The sequence below is a fragment of the Pezoporus occidentalis genome, unplaced genomic scaffold (genome assembly GCF_034315485.1).
Source record: "Pezoporus occidentalis ecotype Australia unplaced genomic scaffold, CSIRO_AGI_Poc_V1 ctg92, whole genome shotgun sequence".
In the NCBI taxonomy this organism is placed as follows: Eukaryota; Metazoa; Chordata; class Aves; order Psittaciformes; family Psittacidae; genus Pezoporus; species Pezoporus occidentalis.
The window spans coordinates 701424-719733 of record NW_026916284.1 but is presented as its reverse complement, the minus strand read 5'-3'; the positions used below and the strand labels follow the sequence as shown (position 1 = coordinate 719733).

Genomic DNA, 18310 nt, shown 5'->3' with positions numbered 1-18310 from the left:
AATGGTTCAGGGGGGTTCTGGGTGGAGGGAGAGATCTAAGGATTGGTTTGAACAGATTGTGTGTCTGTTTGTGTGTATCTAGAGATGTGTTGTGGGAACCGGACAACCCGATGTGATTTTTGGATGCTGAGGGGTTTTCCAGTCATTAAGCAGCAGGGGAAAAGGCTGTGTTCTAATGCAGGGATTGCAGCTGGCTGAGGCTGTTCCAGAGGGCTAAAGGTGAATTAACCACAAGTGGATTGTGTGTTACTGAAAGAGCAAACCCCATCCGCTCATGGAGCAGTGCTTGGGAACCCATGGAGATCGGCTGCTTGTAGCTGTCAGGGTCCAACTAAAGCATCTCATTCCAGCCCCACGCTGATGCCCGCAGCTCTTCCATCCAGGGACCTTCATCCGTAGGGACAGACTGGTTTCATTGGAGGAGGAGGAGGACATCGGGAGGGTGACTCTTTGCTTAGGGGCTGCTTTCCACGTTGTTGGTGTGGAGTGAAACCGTTTGCCGATGGCATGGAAATGTCGGTGTCCTGTTTGGGGTATTTGGTATTTAATGTAGAAGGAAGCCGTGCTTAAAAGCATGTTGGTTGGTGTGACAGGAGGGCTTCACTGCCCGTCCCTGCAGAATCCGTTGTGTCTTCTGCAGCTGGAGAAACGTGATGGGGACACAAGTGCCACGCTGGGTACAAAGGAGCAGGTTGGTCTCGAGAGCTGTTTCTCTCTGAGGAGAACAAAGAGGGGTTTTATGTGCTTAAAACCCCACACAAACGTGGAAAACGTGTTTCACTGTTAAGGACAAGTGTTCTAGGCTTAGTGTAGTATTAATTATTCCCCCAAAAATCAATGTGAAACTCTGCTCTTCCTGTAGAAAACAGAAGTTAAATCAGCAAACTGTTTATTCACTGGAGTTGTGGGAAAGAACCGTTAGCTTGGATTTAATGATGTTTAATCATTCCTTCAAAAATACAAAGGAGCTACTAAAAGCTGTTCAGCTGAGCTTTAAGGAACTAATAGCTGTAGCTCAGATTCAGAAGTGATTTCGGTCCAGAGGTAAATCTATAATCCTCCCAGTCATGAGTTAATCTGTTCTCAGGCTAAGACTAGAAGCAAATCTGTTTAACTAAGAATAGTTAATTCACCTGAATGAGAGCAGGGATGAAGATCCTGCTCACGAGAGTTTATGTGGGGGAAATGGAATATTCCTGACAGGGCATGGAACTAGCGAGTGCTTGCCAAAGGTGGCCTGAAGAATCCTGCGTTGTAATATGCACCGCTCTTTTCCTCAGCTTGGACACTATGGAAATGACTGATGCAGGGGATGAGGACGAACACATCCTGTTTATTATCCAGTGGGAAGGGTTTAGGAACAGCTTGTTGAGGCACAGGATGGAAATCAAATCAAAAGAGGTGCAAATCCACCTCTCCCTCTTTCCTTCCCTTGCCTTGTTGCCGTTTCGTCTCAAGACAAATTGATGTGATGAACTCTAACCTCCCAGCATCTGTTACTTTAATAAATTACCCGAGTGTAGAATGGGGCCCAGGTTGGTCTCCAGTTCTTAAAGGAGATTAACAAGCCGGTATGTGCCGTGTGCCCGTCTCCTACCTCGTTCTGTTCCCTTGGCGTGTTGTGGGGAGGACAAAGGCACTGCTCCGCTATCCCCTGTAATTTATAGGAAAGGATTTCAGCCAGAACAGGATTCATAATATGCAAATTAGGAATAATTCCATCAGGAATGGGGAGGGGGGGAAAGGTGCATTTAAGCAAGTGAAATTGTTCCTTAGGTACCAGAGACTAGAAGAGCAAACCTTTCGCATCAGTTGGGCTGGATGCAGGGAGAGCTGAGATTGAATATACTCTTGTTAATGTTTGTTAATGCCACTTTAGGTCTCCTTTTGCACACCTGGGATGAGGAGGATTTGCTGTATAGGTTTGTTTTCCAAGCACAGAACAGGGCCATCAGCTGAGCAGAGAAGAGGATGTGTAAATCTCTGTCTAATTCCTTGTTGACAAGAGAACAGAGCAGACCTTGGTAGAGCGCCGTGGTCCAAGCAAAGGCTGGGTCAGGTCGTTTGCTGCTTCTAGAGCCAAGGATGTGGCAGTGCTCATGGATGCTACACAGATAAATACTATGGAGCATCTTGGGCTGATGCCTGGGGTTTGTTGGCAGAGCAAGTCCTTGCTGCATTTGGCTACACTGGTCACTGTGGGTTACTCCATTTACCAGTTAACAGCATGCATTAAAACCCATAGAGAATTTTCTAGCTGCTGCTCTGTTTCACTCCTCAAAGACCTAATAGTAGTTGATTGGCAAGAGAAGGAAAAGGAAATGATGGAGAGCTGTGTCAAAACCCCTCGTTATTTCTGGCTCCTTGTAATCTCTGCTCCTCAAACGTATCGGAGGCACCTTTCCTGCTTCAAACACTGCAAAATGTGGCTGTGAATACTGTACTTATATTTAATGCTATTTGCCTATTCATTATGGCTGTGAAGATAATAAGGCACAGCCTGCTGGGGTTGTCTCGTTCTTTATTGCCTCAGTAGATGGCACTGACATGTTCGTTTGACTGATTGCTTTATGTGTTGTATCAGCTGTGATGTTGGTTTAGATTAGTTAATAGTCTGTCTTAAGATTTTGCCAAGATGAATATGAATTAAAACGGGGGAGGAAGAACAGGAGAGGACTCCCCATAACTTACCAAGTGTTCACTCTCTGGTATGATCCGTCTTTGTGTCGATCACAAAGAGATCCTCGAGGAGGCTGTTACGCTGCCGCTGAATGCTGGGGCTCTTCAACTGATCCGTGCTGCAGCCACCCGTGGTGATGTGAGCAGCAGCAGGAGGCTTCTTTGACGCGTTGGAGCTCCAAAACTTCACCCCGTCCCCCTGCAATGGGTTTGGGTTATTGTAACTGCATCTTACTTGTTTTATTATAAGCACATTTGGTTTATTATAACTGTCTTTTGATAACAGAAGCGATTGGGGTTTGTGAGCGATGCGAGGGATGCAGCAAGGTACCATCGGTCAGAACGCACCCAGTTCTGACTGTGCTAACGAAGCTCTTTGCCAGCAGTGGGAAGTTCTGTTTAACCTGGTGGTGTTCATGTGAAGGCAGGTGGGAAGGGAGCGGGATTTTCCCTATCAAAGGTTGAGAGTGTGGGTTTGAGTGTTTTTAACATCTCTGAGCTGCTGGTGTGAGCCTCGACTCGGAGCATGTGGGTTATGTGACTGGTGGTGAGAAATCTGATAGACACTGAATGGGAAAAATAATGTTTGAGGAGTCTGGTCAAAAGAATAATGCTTTCTGCATCCCCCAAAATGGGGCTTTTTGGCTGCATTGTAGTAGGCCATGGTAATAATAAGGTAAGGAAAGTGGGGGCACCAGAGAATGCCTGTTTCTCTCTTCTCTTCCTGCTTTGTTTAGCCACATTGAACCAGAGCATGGCTCGTTGTTAATTATTCCTAGGGTGCCTTGTTCACGTCTGCCCAGGTCCTGACCCATGAGTACGTGAGCGTGTCCTTGGCCATTTGAACACTCTCACTAAGCCTGAATGCAAACCGAGCTGGGCAGTGCTGAGTGAGAAAGCAAGCAAAAAGAACTCAGTTTTGGTGTGAATCCCTGCAGTTTTGGGGTGGTGGGGCCTAAAACCTGGATTTCCCAATAGTGAAAATGGATGTAGAGCTCTTGGCTTGGAGTCGGTGCCCCTGATTTTGCATCCATGACAGCTCTGTCACTGTGTGCTCGAGCAGAGAGGTTCTTCAGGAGCAAACACACAGGAGACTCTAAAACGCTTTGGTGTGTCCCTGTCTGCGGTTGTCACAAGTAAGGAAATAGTTGGATGGGGATTCATGGATTCTATCAAGCTGGTTGCTTGACTCATAAAATGAAATGATTGCTTTATATGGGGCAGTTACCATCCACTTTCAGACTGTCCTAATGCAAACCAGCTTTTTCCTGCTTGATTCTGACAATTCAAATTGCCTGTATTTGCTCCAGGCTTCTCCGGCTGTAAGTACCTTTGGAATTCCTGCACTGGCTCTTTCCCTTTTGGACTGGTGCACCAGCACTAGGCTATCCTGTGGATTGGTTACATGCACAGTGAGTTCCCCTTTTATATGGTGTATCCATGTTGTGTTTCCCAGCTTATTAACGCTTCCAAAAGCCAAAACCAAAAGCTGGGAAGCTTCTGAAAAGAAAGGAGAGGGAGAATTTTATGTACTGCCATAAATGAGGAAACATTAACTTCTGGAAAGCCGTGAACTAAGAAGTATATAGCATTTTAATAATGCTCTTTAACATCCAGGGCTGTTACGTTGTGACTTCCCACATTCCCAGGGACTTGCAGGACGTGCATCTTTCTGTTTGCTTGGTGTATGGTGACCCTAAGGAATAAATAGGATTGGTTGGATTGCACGTGGAAAAGCTGCTCTTGAAGCTGAAGGTGAAAACTGAGATAGGTGGGGGCTCCACCTAGGCCTTCAGTCACTTGGTTTTATTCATCTCTTGCACTTAGATGAGAAACAGGGAGTTTGGCTTAATAAGAATATTCATGTTTCATCTTTAACGTGCCTCTAAAACGTCCAAGTTTAAACTTGGACATCTGGAGAACGTGGATGGCAGCACAAATCACCTCCTGGCTGGTTCCTGAGGGGGGCTGTATGGAAGTGCTTTGTGAGCCGAAGGATTTCCCCTTCTCTTTGCCCTTCCATGCTTATCTTCAAACCATAAACTGCCAGCTCCATCCCTCATGACTGCTGAACTGGCTCTTGTTGTAAGAGGATCTTCATCAGGAAGGAATGTGGATAGAAGACAGATGCACATTTGCAACTCTTTGTTGGCCTGTATTAAGTCTGAGTTACTGCTCTTGGAGGATGCCAAGGCTTTTGGTGTAGTCATAAATTGATTCTAGTCCATAAATGTATTTGAACCAAACTAAAGGAGTTTGGTGGGGTTTGGTTGGAGTTTGCCAGCAAGCCTCTGGTAAAGAGAGTATGTATCTGCAGGGAGGTGTAGCGTCGCTAAGCTTTCCCTTCCTGGTGTGTTATGGAATTGGGATGTTAACATCTCTGGTTTGGTAGGTTTGGGACATTTACATCTCTAAATGGAAGGCAAACACTTGTCTTGTCTCAGCTACCCCCCTAAATCCATGTGAACAGAACTTCATAGGGAGGATGCTCAATCTCTGTGGGTGGGTTGGTGTTAGGGACAAATTGGAGCCCTTTGAAGCCTTGTTGGCTTTGCTGTGAGTGTGACGTGTTGGGAGCTAATTGTACTCAGCACACCACAGTGCCTGTGCCCTTCCTTGTACTGTAAAATGAGCTGCGGGCCAGTATTCACTAACTTCAGCATCCCAAGACGATGCCGAGAGCAAAGTCCTGCAGAAGTCATGTCCTCTCCCACCAAGGATGCCAGATTTTCTTCATCCTCGTGCTTTGTGGTTTCTGAGGGTTTTGGGCTTGGTTGGGGGGTTTCTTTTGGCAATAATTGGACCTTTCTTTGCAAACTGATTCCTGAGATTCCAGCCTTGAGCCTAGAGCACATCTTTACAGCGCGCTGCGAGCTCCCAGAAACAGCATCACATTGACATAGTTATAATTAACTTAAAGGAGTTAATAAACCAGAACTCGCTGTGGAAGTTGGCAGGGAAGTCACATTTTCGTCAAGCTCCCTTGTGATTATAGCTTGGGAGCTGGAACAGCAGAAGGGGGTGGGAGGATGTCCTCCGGTGCCTGTATGGAATGGCTGGAACCAGTGGAAGTCCTGTGAGCTTGCTGTGATTCCCATAGGACACCAGCCAGCTCCCAGGGGAGATGCTGTGGAATTCAGGATGCTTTGGATCAAGGTGGGAGGTTTGTGTGTGTTGGGATGAGGAGGGTGATGCTGGCCGGGAGGGAGATGGGAGCAGCCACTGCTGCTGCTGTCATAGCTCCTGTCTCCTGTCTTGTCATCTGTCTTTTACACTGTGGTTAATTCATGGATTCACGGGAGCTGTTTAATTCATTGCTTTGCTGCCTCTTCAATGAAACACCGAATCCTGACTCATCTCTGACTCTTCCTCCTGTGTCTTCCCTTCTTTTTTTCCCCTTTGTCAGCTGTGTTAATTTGCCTGTAACTGACTTGATGGAATGTCAGCCTGGATAGGAGGAATCCAGCAACTGGAGGGTAGGAAGCTGACAATTTCCAAGGAAATATGCTTTCAGAATAATTGAAAAAGTCTTCAGGGCTCTTGTTACCCTTTGGAGATGCAATTTGAAAGTCTGAAAGGGTTTGAACCAGAGGAGTGAAGGGAGAAACCCATTCCTGCCCAGGCAAGCTGATGGCTCTTAGGAGAAAGAGAAGCAGAAAGAGCTTCTTGCATGTTTTCCTGGCTGTTTTCCTTGCTCCATGCAGTGGCTCTGTAAGGATACAGGATACCTGCTGAGGTGATGCGCTGGTGGAACTCATTCCTTCACGCAGCAATTCCTCTTCTCTAATGGAGTTATCAATGACGAGAGGTTTCGTGTTTGACAAAGCACTATTGCCAGTGGCTTGGAGAGGCAAATGCAGGTTTGCTGCGTGGACACAGAGGGCTCTCGCTGGCAGAGGAGCACCAAGGTCTTGAGCAGGAACTTTTTGTTCCCATCTTCCACACAGCTCCGAATCCGTGTTTTCATTAGGCAGCTGGTTGAGGAATTGGTTCCTCACAAGTGGGTGGGTTAAATAATCAGAGGAATACAGTTCTTGAGTGGTTATCTGTGATTTTTAGCTGTCGAGTCTCTCCGATATCTCTTTATCTGCTTTTTGGAGTGTTTGCAGCAGGGTAGACATCCTCCACCGCTGCTCCTAAATGGGGAGAGAGGGGAAGGTGTTTGGCTTTTTGCATCCAGGATTTTTAAACCTATTTGCTCCAGTGCAGTAGGTTTCTGTGGGGATAGAGAGCAAGAATATCGAAGGGTGGTTTTTTTTCCAACAGTGTTTTAAAACAAAAGGTGAAGGAAGATAAAAGGCAGCCATGCTCTAATGTGGCACCCATTGCCCTTGGCCTGGTGAGATGTTTCCCTTTTGCCACCCCCGGAGGAGGGCTGAAGGTGTGAATGAAAGAACCATTCAGGCTGAGCCCCCCTCCTGGCCTTAGAGATGATTTCCAGGCTGCAGCTTACAGGAGTTTGGGTCAGCACCAAAGCCTTCTCCTTGTTCTGGAATCAGCTCTTGGACAAATGAAAGCCACTTCCAGTGTCCTCAGCTGAACATCCAGCGCCCTTCCTGATCCCTGAACTTCCCTCTTTGCTTCATGCACATTTACTTAGGAAAAGAAAGTAGCGAGTGTCGACAGATCCGTGCAGATGTCTTTAATCAGCTCCAAAATGTGTAAGAATGGCACAAAGAAGCATAATAAAGTCATGTGTTTTATTTTAACACTCTTGCAGGGTCAAGAGCCAAATTGTTTCGGCTGCGTTTGGTTCTTGAAGCTGTTACAGGATCTCGCCATAAGTTTTTCCATGATTACGAGCCATGCAAGAACAGAAAGTAGGGTTTGACCCAGTGTTTAAATACCGTGATTTGCAAGGTGAGAGCTTTTCAAATTGTCTCTAAACCATTGCTGGCTAAACCCGTGTCCTTAGTTTGCTTTTATTTCCTATTACTTTACGGCAAGTTTAACCCATCTTTAGCTGTATTGCAGTGCAGCTTCAAGCTGCTTCTCCATGCAGAGCAGTTAAGTTGTTCCTCCTGCCCTCTTTTCCTTCCCCCATCCCTTATCTGGGAAAGGAAAGTGCTAAGTATGTGAGAAAGGAGAAGTTTATTGTTTAAAATGAGATCTACCCTGGTGGAAAAAAAGAAGTGTAAACCCAAGAAAGAAACCTGGAATACTGGAATTGCAAAGAGAAGATTCAGTTTGTTTGCTTCCAGACAAATGTAAGGTGTTAATTCTCCATCCTTAAACTCTCTTGTTGTTCATGGCTTCTCACAGCAACCACGTTTTTGTGTCCACGTTTTTGTGTTCATCCAAGCTGTGTTCACTCCTTGCAGGATCTTGAATAGCTCCAGCCAGGGTTTGTTTCCCCTTTGCCTGTTTACAGGTTCTGACTCATCTTTGGGCTTTCCTTCCATTGTAGCATTGTCGTTTCTCCTGGCAGGGAGTTCTCTTTATTCTCGCTGCTAGCTTGGGGCAAGCTGTTTGTTTACCTATGGAAAAGAGAGGAACAGATTTGGTTCTTCATCATGTCTTCCCGTGATGTGTTCAGTGGTTGCAGCAGGATGGCAGGGCTGACCCTGAGGCACCCCAGCTGCCTTTAGTACCCGCCGTGTGGGAGAGCCAGTTTTACTGATGGTTGAGTGATGCAGATGCTCCACAGCCAACCCTGCTGATGCCAAACAGGTTTCCTCTTGTCTGAGGAAGCTGAAAAGAGCTATCACTGAAGCGGTTTAGGTTAAATAAATGCTGTTTCTCACCTGGGTGTATATGGTATTGAGGCTTAGATTTGCAAGGGAAGTATCCATAATCCATAGATACCTGAAGAGAAACAGGTGGGGAACATCACAGGCAGCATCAAAGATGCTTTTGTGCTGAGAATTACCAAATTAAGGTGTAACAAAGCTGCTTTGTTAACCCACCAACGCTCTTAAGATCTCTTTTCCTCTTCAAACAGGAAATCTTGCTGGCCCACACAGGAAAAGCAAAAGCAGTTGACAAAAGGCTTGTGATTTATATAGTGCCAGCCTACTTCATTGTTAAACATGATTCTTTAATGCACTGGATCTGGTGTGTGATTGATTTCCTCGTAGCCTGTTACCCACCTGAAACCAGTAACGTATCAGCATTGGAACCTGAAGCTGAATTCAGTGCGCTCGGAACGTGCGGTGTCCTGAGCCCTTGCAGGGCTGGTGGGTGACCTCCCTTGGCAGGGATTCCATCAGCCTCTAGGAAATGGTTCTTTCAGAGGCCCAGTTTTTGTTCCGCAGCACAAATCTCAGCTCTCCTGGTGAGACTCAAGGGTTAAATTCCCAACCCTGTCGCATATGGCAGTGAGCAGAATCACAGATGTTGATGATACAACATAATTAGTATTCTTTTATGTAAATGAAGGCTGTCAATGTTACCATAGTGTCTATACTCTTTCAAGCTGGAATCTACGCTACTTGGTCTCACCAAGGCTAGACGGGGTTATGCCATAATTTTCCATCAAGACCTGGACACAAAAATAAAGGAGAAAGAGGAGAGAAAAAAGCTCGGGGAGAAAGGTGAGAGGGAGGTGGGAAGGGACGGTTCCAACTTGGAGACCAAATCGGCCCTTTGTTTAGTGTGGGATTTCCAAAAGCGCCTTTCCAGGCCTGAGGATTTGGGAGGGGATGGACTCGGCCCAAAGGAGAGGTGCAGAGCTGCTTGAACCGTTCCAGCTAACCAGCGGAAAGGGTTATTTCGACACTGCTCATCCCTCCATGGAGAGGAATGCTGAAGTGGCCACTTGTGCTCTAATGTGAAGTCGAGAAGAGTTAAAGAACAGAAGAGCTTTGATTTTTCCTGAACAGATTCCATCTTTAGCAGCAATGTCACTGGAAGAAGATAGGAATTAAAGTAAACCTGCATGATTTGAAGGCCACTAAGGATAGGTTTGCTTGGCCTGGTCAGATAGGGGCAGCTGCCCCATAGCTGTCTCTGGGGAAGCCACAGCCTCCGTTGCGTTAAACTTTGCTCCTTGTAGAGTGATTCCTTTTAACTACGTAATCCATGTGCCGGCTCTGACGCTCTCTGTGACATCTGTAACCACTTTGTGCCTGTTCTCGCTGTCTCTCCTGTCAGTGCTCCGTGTTGCGTTCAAGCTGTAGGTGTGTGAGTTAATTTAGTCTTTCTTGGGTTATTACAACAGATACGGGTTTGCAATCAGTTCTGCCTTTTCCTACCTCTCTTTCCCCCGCAGTTCTTTGTTGCAGTTCACACTTAACAACTATTCATTACTTCCTTTCTATTGTTTGATACTGGATATTTCAGGACAGCTTTTTTGCCTCCTTTTCCCCCACCCCGTCTCCTCCCCTCCTGCTTTCACCAAGTCAGTGATCGCAGGAGGTGCAACGTTTGCGCTCCGTCTTTTTGAACTCCACATCTTCTCTCTGCCATATGCTGGGTCATCCGCTACAAAAGGCTGATGGTGAAGAGGCTGCACGTGACCAGCAGGTTTATAGATGATGGGGAAATGAAAGCAGAAAGATGAAATTCCACAGGGCCCCTTCCATTGGGGTTCCTCCGTGCGCTCCGGCTTCAACTTCCAGAGCATTCCGGTCTCTGGAGTAAGCGCGTTCTCCGCAGTAGCTCTTGCACCGAGGGGATTAATCCTGTTCCAGAGCAGCCCTGCCAGCGCTCTCAGTTTGTTTCTGTGCATCACACGAATATCCTCTCTCTAGGGCTTTGAAGCTGCGCTGCCTTACAATGAAGACTTAAGTAGTAATTAAATTCCCGAAGATCCGCCAAGACTCCTCCGGCTGCGATGGGGATGTTCCGTGCCCGGGCTGCGGCGGCACGGGGGGAAGGATGCTTGAACAGGACTCCGTGAGTAGCTGTGCCCTCATCTCTTTCCCTTGGATCAGAGCATTGGAGGGAGCATACAAAGACGCCGCGGTGTCACTTGTGCTCTTTGTACATCTGAGCATCTCCTAGAAAGCGCGTGGGTACAGGACACGGAGTAAAAGCTTTCTGCACCTTCTAATAGCGCTGCTTTGATTTCTCTTCAGTTACAGTGCAGTAAATCAGTTGCCTTCTCTCTGTCTGTGTGCTCCTGGAAGCGTGTACACCTGCAGATGTTCCTTTAGGTTCACTCTAGCCCGTTTCAGTTTTCATTCCCTCCTGATGTTTTTTAAAGGCTGGAACGTTTGGGAGGCTGTGGGGAATGAGAGAATTCCAGGGTAGAACGGAGAGCCTGCAGGCTTGCAAATGCTCTGGTTATGACAATTATCTGGTGTTTTTGTGGCTTCTGCAAGGAGTTAGTAACCTCAGCCCGGTCCTGATGACATGCGTTCCCATTCCAAATTCATTTTGCATGTATCAGTTTCAAGAGGGCAGCTAAAGATCAAGCGTGCGTGTGGACTGAATTAATCTTTTTCTCCTTGGAAGCGAGCCATTCAGGTTGGGTGAGGCGTGCTGGCAGCTGGCTGGGCTGTCCCTCATAGGCAGATAGACAGTTGTATGCTGTAGACCTTGTCAATCCAGTCTCTTTGGCTGGTACTGAAAACTGCCCACGGAAATAATGGAGTTGCTTGAGGGAAAACTGAGGTTGAGACTGACAAGATTCAACATCTGTGTTTTTATAGGTCTTTACAGCCAGCACGAAAGAGATGGTTTTAAACGTGTGCCGTGGCTCTAAGCCCCTTTTCTCTCTGTCTTTTTGCCTTCCAAGGTCAAAGCAGCGAAGACTTCCGTAAGACATGGATAGATGCAAACATGTTGGGCGGCTACGACTCGCCCAGGACCACTCCATCCTGAACCCCCAGAAGTGGCACTGCGTGGACTGCCAGACCACGGAGTCCATCTGGGCCTGCCTGAAGTGCTCCCACGTGGCCTGCGGGAGGTACATCGAGGAGCATGCACTTAAACACTTTGAAGAAACCAGGCACCCCTTGGCCATGGAAGTGAATGACCTGTACGTCTTTTGTTACCTTTGTGAAGATTATGTCTTGAATGATAACCCGGAGGGTGATTTGAAACTGCTGAGAAGTTCCCTGTCAGCGATTAAAAGCCAAAAGCATGACCCATCCACAAGAAGCGGCAGGACGCTGCGGTCGATGGCTTTGGGGGAGGACGTGTGCGGCCATCAGAGGAGCCCTCAGGGACAGTCTCAGATGCTGACAGCCCTCTGGCACAGGCGCCAGTCCTTGCTGGCGAAGGCGCTGCGGACCTGGTTCGAGAAGAGCTCCAGGGGCCAGCGGAAGCTAAGGGAGAAGCAGCAAAGGGAAGAGCTGGAGAAGAAGAAGGAGGCGGCGAGGCAGCGGCGGCGGGAGATGAAGAGGCAGCTCCTGGAGGAGCTGGCGAACGCCCCTCCCAGGAAGAGCGCGAGGCTCTTGTCTCACGTGCGCAGGGAGAGCTTGATTCCAAGGAAGTTCAGGGAGGTGGCGACCGCTTCCCCTACCTCAAGGCAGATGCAGAGCAGCAGATTGAAGCAGTTCTATTCCATCCGCCGCAAGCCGCTCATGACCCCCGGGGTGACGGGTCTGAGGAACCTGGGGAACACGTGCTACATGAATTCCATCCTGCAAGTGCTGAGTCACCTCCAGAAGTTCAGAGAATGTTTTCTGACGCTCGATCTCTGTGAAACGGAAGAGCTCTTGGCTAAAACTGTGAATGGCAAGTCCAGGATGCCCGGCAGGTTGGCAAACGGGGCTGCTGCTAACGAGGCAGGGAAGACTGACAAAGTGGGATCATATGGCACGCAGAGCTTGCCAGCTGGCTTAAATGGTGGCTCCTCCATAAGCAGGAGTTTGGAACTGATACAGCCCAAGGAGCCGAGCTCAAAGCACATCTCCCTGTGTCACGAACTGCACACCCTCTTCAGAGTGATGTGGTCTGGCAAGTGGGCGCTCGTGTCCCCCTTTGCCATGCTGCACTCTGTGTGGAGCCTGATCCCGGCGTTCCGAGGGTACGATCAGCAGGACGCTCAGGAATTTCTCTGCGAGCTCTTGGATAAAGTGCAGCAGGAGCTGGAGTCGGAAGGAACGAAGCGCAGGATCCTCATCCCTTTCTCGCAGAGGAAGCTCACCAAGCAGGTCCTGAAGGTGGTGAACACCATTTTTCATGGGCAGTTGCTTAGTCAGGTATGAACCTGCTTTTGCACAGGCATCCGTTCGAGCCCTTCATCCAAGCTCTGTTTCCTCAGGAGCCCCCAGATACACGAGAGGAGCTGCTATGCAGGTTGTCAGCGTTCTCCAGCCTTGCCACGAGTCTTGTAAACTCAGTTGACTTGAGCCACTTTGGAGTGAAATGTGCCCAAGTACAGAAGCCTTCAGTTTTCAGTTTTTCCTCTGCTTTTTAAATGTCTTTGTAATTTGGGTTTTCCTCTCCTGGTTTTGTTTCCGTGTCTGGAACGAACACGATGGAGCACAGAGAGGGCTTGTGACGAATAAGCTCCCTCTGACAATTTGGGGGTTTCTGCAGGCATATGAAAGTCATCTCAAGACCCGGAACACACTTAACATATGTTTCTGTAGGAGATGAAAGTGCCTGTCGAGCTGCTTGGTCTCTTATTCCTGTGCCTTTCCCTTGTCTGAAACATATTGCTCCCTAACAGACCCACAGTGCCTTTTGAAAGCTCTCCACTACCTTTGCTTTCCAGGAGAACGGAAACTTGTGCATAACTTGGCACTCCAGGGTTTGGGAGATCAGACCACGTGTGCACGTTCTCATCACTGTTTCTCTCATCCTTCTCAGTGCTAGCGAGCATCCCCTTCACTGAGCTTACTCTCGTGGTAAAGATTAAAAGGTGCATTTCTCAAGTCAAAGCTCTTGGCTTTCAGGGCAGGGCTGCTTGAAGTCCTGGTTCATTTGAGTCATCTCTGCAGTGTGTGAGCTTCTTGTGGACCTCTAAGCTCAGCGTTCTTCGTTCGCTTGGCTCTGGATGGTGGGGTGTTGGGGCTGATGTAGGTTCAGCGATAGGTCTCTTAACAATGTGAAGATACAAATCAGTGTAATTGATCTGCACCTATGATACACTATCAGTTACTTGCCAGGCTATTTGTTCTGCTTGTGTATGTGCACTGTTTCATTTCAAACCCCTCTACGCACAGGATTCCGTCCCTATCTTCTAGCTACAAATCCATCATCAAGTTGCTTCAGTGCCTGAAGCTGCAAGGTTGAAAGCTGGCTTCTGGTGGATGATTCTCACAGTACCACAGGGTCTGACCAGATCTGCTCTCTGGTTTTATAGAACCAGAGAATAGTTTGGGTTGGAAAGGGCCTTAAGATCATCCAGTTCCAACCCCCCTGCCATGAGCAGGGACACCTCACACTAAACCATCTTACCCAAGGCTCTGTCCAACCTGGCTTTGAACACCGCCAGGGATGGAGCATTCACAGCCTCCCTGGGCAACCCATTCCAGTGCCTCACCACCCTCACAGGAAAGAATTTCCTCCTTATATCCAATCTAAACTTCCCCAGTTTAAGTTTGAACCCATCACCCCTTTTGCTATCGTTACAGTCTCTGATGAAGAGTCCCTCCCCAGCATCCCTATAGCCGCCCTTCAGATACTGGAAGCCTGCTATGAGGTCTCCACTCAGCCTTCTCTTCTCCAGGCTGTTTGTTTTGTTGCTTCCTCGAGTTCTCACTTTCTGCCTCTGAGTTTAATTGAAAACTTTTCTGCTCTTCTTATTTATAATCCTCTTGGGATGAGATGAGAAAACGAATGCATCTGAAATGTGGCCTTTCATGCTCTGTTCAGGAAAGATTCTATATAGTTAGCAGATGAGACATTAAAGGAATTGCACACTTTGAGATATGTAAGGAAGGCAGAGAAGCTATGGAAGGATGATGGCGTGCTAAATGCTAACATGTACTTTTTGTAGTAGGAAACAGATCCAAGGTGCTTGTTACCAGCTGTAAATCAGTGTTATACCTGTAACAGTGTTCATCTGAGGAAGTAAAGCCCATAAACATGAACATTGGCTCCGTCTGGGGGGGATTGAGAAAGTAGTTTGAATGATTTGCTCAAGATTAGCTTTCAGAGTGGAAAGAAGTCATGTTTCTCTTGACTCACAGATCATCCTGCCTGTGAAACTGCAAGGCCTTTGGGGCATAAACCTGCTCTTTAGATGTGACTGTAACTGCCAGGCTGCAGGTGTACACGTACATAACTCCGTTTGTGTCATCCTCAGGTCACCTGCATAACATGCAACTACAAATCCAACACTGTGGAGCCCTTCTGGGATCTTTCCCTGGAATTCCCCGAGCGCTATCACTCCATGGAGAAGGGGATTGTCCCTGTTCACCAGGCAGAGTGCATGCTGACAGAGATGTTGGCCAAGTTCACCGAGACCGAGGCGCTGGAAGGGAGGATATACGCGTGCGACCAGTGCAACAGTAAGTGAGCTGCTGATGCTGTCTCTGTACCATCTCTTTTTCCAATTGAGACGTTTCTGATGTGTGTTTGATGTGTCTCAAAAGAGGGATTGTCATCTGCGTGTATAGGAAAACTGCTCTTCCTTGCTGCTCGTGCTGTTTTGTTTCCTCCTCTTGGTAGCTTCTGCTCCTTTGGGTACCAGTTTGGACCTGATACAACATTTTTCTTGTCTCCACCATTCAGCAGCACAGTTTGCTGAGGTTTTACTCTGACCCTGCTCATGCTCTCCCCCCTTGCTTTAAGAGGAGAAGGCAACCTCAAGAATTCTTTTGGGGGTAAGAGGGGGCAGAAGAAGGAACCTTATCCCCTGTGGTTTGCTCATCTCTGCATCGTAGGAAAGCTTTTATAGCAAGTCATCCATATGCAGCTTGCTCTTGATTGAATCCTTTAACCAGAATCACAAATGCAGAGTTCTCAAGGTGTGCTGCCAGGTTCCAGCTTCCAGCTCTCTGTAAGCATTTTGTCAAGAAGCACTGAACTGATGCTATTTGGGCAGTCTCAGGTTAATGTAATACCTGTTAGATGGATGCACGTTTTGCTGCGCTCAGCTAGAAGATGACTTCTCTCTTCCTGTAGCAAGTCTGAGTGTAAGGTCATTATATGCCTGAGAATAATTTTAGCTGTGTTATAACCGTGCAGCTCAGCTACTCTGAGAAGCTGCATTTGAAATATTTTTTCATGCAGGTATTTATGGCAAATATTCATCCCTGTGGGAGGAAAATGCCAATACCTTGACTTGCATTGCAACTAAGCAGCTGAAGCAGCAAATATTTGTAGAGATCTGTTCTCTGTCCACTCACAAATCTGTTACCAAACATCTTCACGGAGCATTAGGAAATAACCATTGATGAGATGTTCTTGAAACAAAGCCAAATATGATAGGAGTAGATTCTGGTTCACAGAGTGTTGGTGCGGGTGAGTACGGCTTCGTCTCGGCTCTGTTTTCCTGGATTCTTTGTGGAAGCCCAAATTGTAACCGTTTCTTCAGAGTGAAATGAGGAAGGGAATCTTAACCAGCTGAAAAAAGCCAGGGGAAGGCAACCAGCCTGCACCTAGCTGCCAGAAACTACTGGGGGCACTTGTCAGACGTGATGGAGGAGGAGCATCCCATCTGTTGTGAGCTGGTGCAGTGAGGTGCAGAAATCTAATTAACAGGTACCTTTCTTACTGGAAGCTCTGGAAGCCACCTGTCTTCCTCCTGGTACACTCATATGCTCAGTGTCCTGGAAGGAGTAATCCCTGGCAGGAGGAACCTTTTTTTCCCTCCTCTCTTTTGGTTCAGAGGTGGCTCCTGCTCTGTGAAGGAACTCATAGGCGATGTTGACTCGTGCGTCCGTCGTGAGTGCACGTGAGCTGGAAGAAAAGAGTTCACAACGTGTTTGTTTCCCCTTCTGAAAGCGAATTCCACCCCAACAATCTTTGCCTCCGTGTTTTTCATTCTGTTTGGTAGGCAAACGGCGAAAGTCTTCTCCTAAACCCCTTGTTCTGAGTGAAGCTAAAAAGCAGTTACTGATCTACAGACTACCTCAGGTCCTCCGGCTGCACCTTAAACGATTCAGGTGAGTGGGGCACACTGCGTGGTGTCGGGCAGGAGGCTTGACTTTGGGAGAGATGTGATTTGTGTGGGCTCATCACCCCTCCCTTTCTGGTAAATGCATTTTAACCCAAACCAGAGAGGTGATTCCCTCTCAGAGTACGTCTCACATTACAATCAGTAGCCTGTTTGTAGCGTGTTTAGTGCTATGCACATAACGTAATGTTTTATCCATGTTAATGCTGATTCCCTTGCATTGTACTCGACAGCAGTTGTCTGAGTTTGGAGGCAACTTGAAAGAGTGGCTGTGAGATGGATGAGCTGAGTGAAAGATTTGTTGAAGCTGGAAGCCTGCGCTAGTTAAATGCCAATATTATGGATGTAGCCATTGAGTAAAGCACAGCAGCCCAAGCTCAAAATACTGCGAGCAGTTTCTGAAGCTCAGGCCAGGCATTTGAGGCAGGAGGCGGGGGGGTTAAATTCCAACAGAGCATTTCAGCCCCTGTCTTGCTGTCACGGGAGTTTGGCTTGCTTTGTGCTTGGCCGTTGCAAATCTCCGCAGTACCCTAACGATAACGAACGGGCATCGGTGTCAGAATGAGCTCAGTGCAGGAGATGTTAGAGTGGAAACAGAAGGAAAGAATTACACACCGCCTACTTGACCCGAGCACAGAAAGCTCTTCAGAGCTGTCGAGCAGCAGCTGCTTTTGTGTGCACCAGAGGCGAGAAGCGGGAGCCGGAGTCTTTGATTCGTGCCCTTGTGTTTGCAGGTGGTCTGAACGTAATCACCGCGAGAAGATTGGGGTCCATGTCCTCTTTGACCAGGTATTAAACATGGAACCTTACTGCTGCAGGGACTCTCTCTCCTCTCTTGACAAAGAGACCTTTGTCTATGACCTCTCCGCTGTGGTGATGCATCACGGGAAAGGGTTTGGCTCAGGACACTACACAGCATATTGCTACAACACAGAGGGAGGTGCGTGTGCCTTGTTACGGGGGAAACAGATTCAAGAACCTCGTGTTTTGTTCCACAGACGTAGTGCGTTGTAAAGCTTTCTGATGGAAGTTGGTTGGAATCAATTTCCCAGCGTTTGGTACTTTGTTTCCCAGAATGGCTTCCCGGGAGCATGTTTTCTGGGCTTTTGCCTAAAGCCACAGATTGCCGTTCTTTGCTTCGCAGCCCTTCGGGATGCCTTTTATTGCTTGCTGTTAACAGCATGAATGCTTCATTTTCTCATGCAGCGTAACTCCGTGGAGCTGCTCCAGCTGGGTGTCTTTTCTCAGTATCCTTGGGATGATGAGATAAACAGAAAGTGTTTTGAAGCTGGACAGGAACCATTCATGAGTAACATCCGCAGGGGTTTTGTGCCTTTCCAGCAGTCTCTCTCTGCAGCTGGATCAGTGTTGATTCTGCCTTCGGACTTGGGCAGAAAGAGCTACAAATTGCCTCTCTCCAGGGAATTTTTCTTTTCCTAATGGAGCTCTTGGGCTATAATATACAGTTGGTTAAATTACAGTTTGGTATTTCTGAACTCTGTTAATGGCACAGAAACAATCCAAATGTTTTCCAGATCAGGAGCTCCTTTCCAAAGCATCCGTAGAGGAAACGATAGAGATGCCTTTTCTCCTCCGCTGCCCTTTTTCTCTGTGGATGTTTCCTCTGAACCGTTCCAAAATGCATGCAGAAGGAGTTAACGCCTCCCTTAC

The 18310-nt window shown here is 47.6% G+C and overlaps 1 protein-coding gene across 4 annotated transcripts in view; it reads left to right on the top strand.

Annotated features, from left to right (window-relative positions):
- The window catches only part of USP49 (ubiquitin specific peptidase 49), a 29724-nt gene that overhangs the window by 5003 nt on the left and 6411 nt on the right, over positions 1-18310 (top strand). The window contains exons 1-6 of one of the 4 annotated variants that reach the window (XM_062605517.1): positions 7049-7539; positions 10371-10515; positions 11360-12770; positions 14825-15029; positions 16520-16628; positions 17374-17428. In XM_062605517.1, coding sequence (XP_062461501.1) covers positions 11388-12770; positions 14825-15029; positions 16520-16628; positions 17374-17428 — 1752 coding nt within the window. In that variant the 5' untranslated portion in view covers positions 7049-7539; positions 10371-10515; positions 11360-11387. Of the gene's footprint in view, positions 1-7048; positions 7540-10370; positions 10516-11359; positions 12771-14824; positions 15030-16519; positions 16629-17373; positions 17580-18310 lie in introns of those variants that run through there. The other 3 variants (XM_062605513.1, XM_062605514.1, XM_062605515.1) reach the window with 3 other exon arrangements.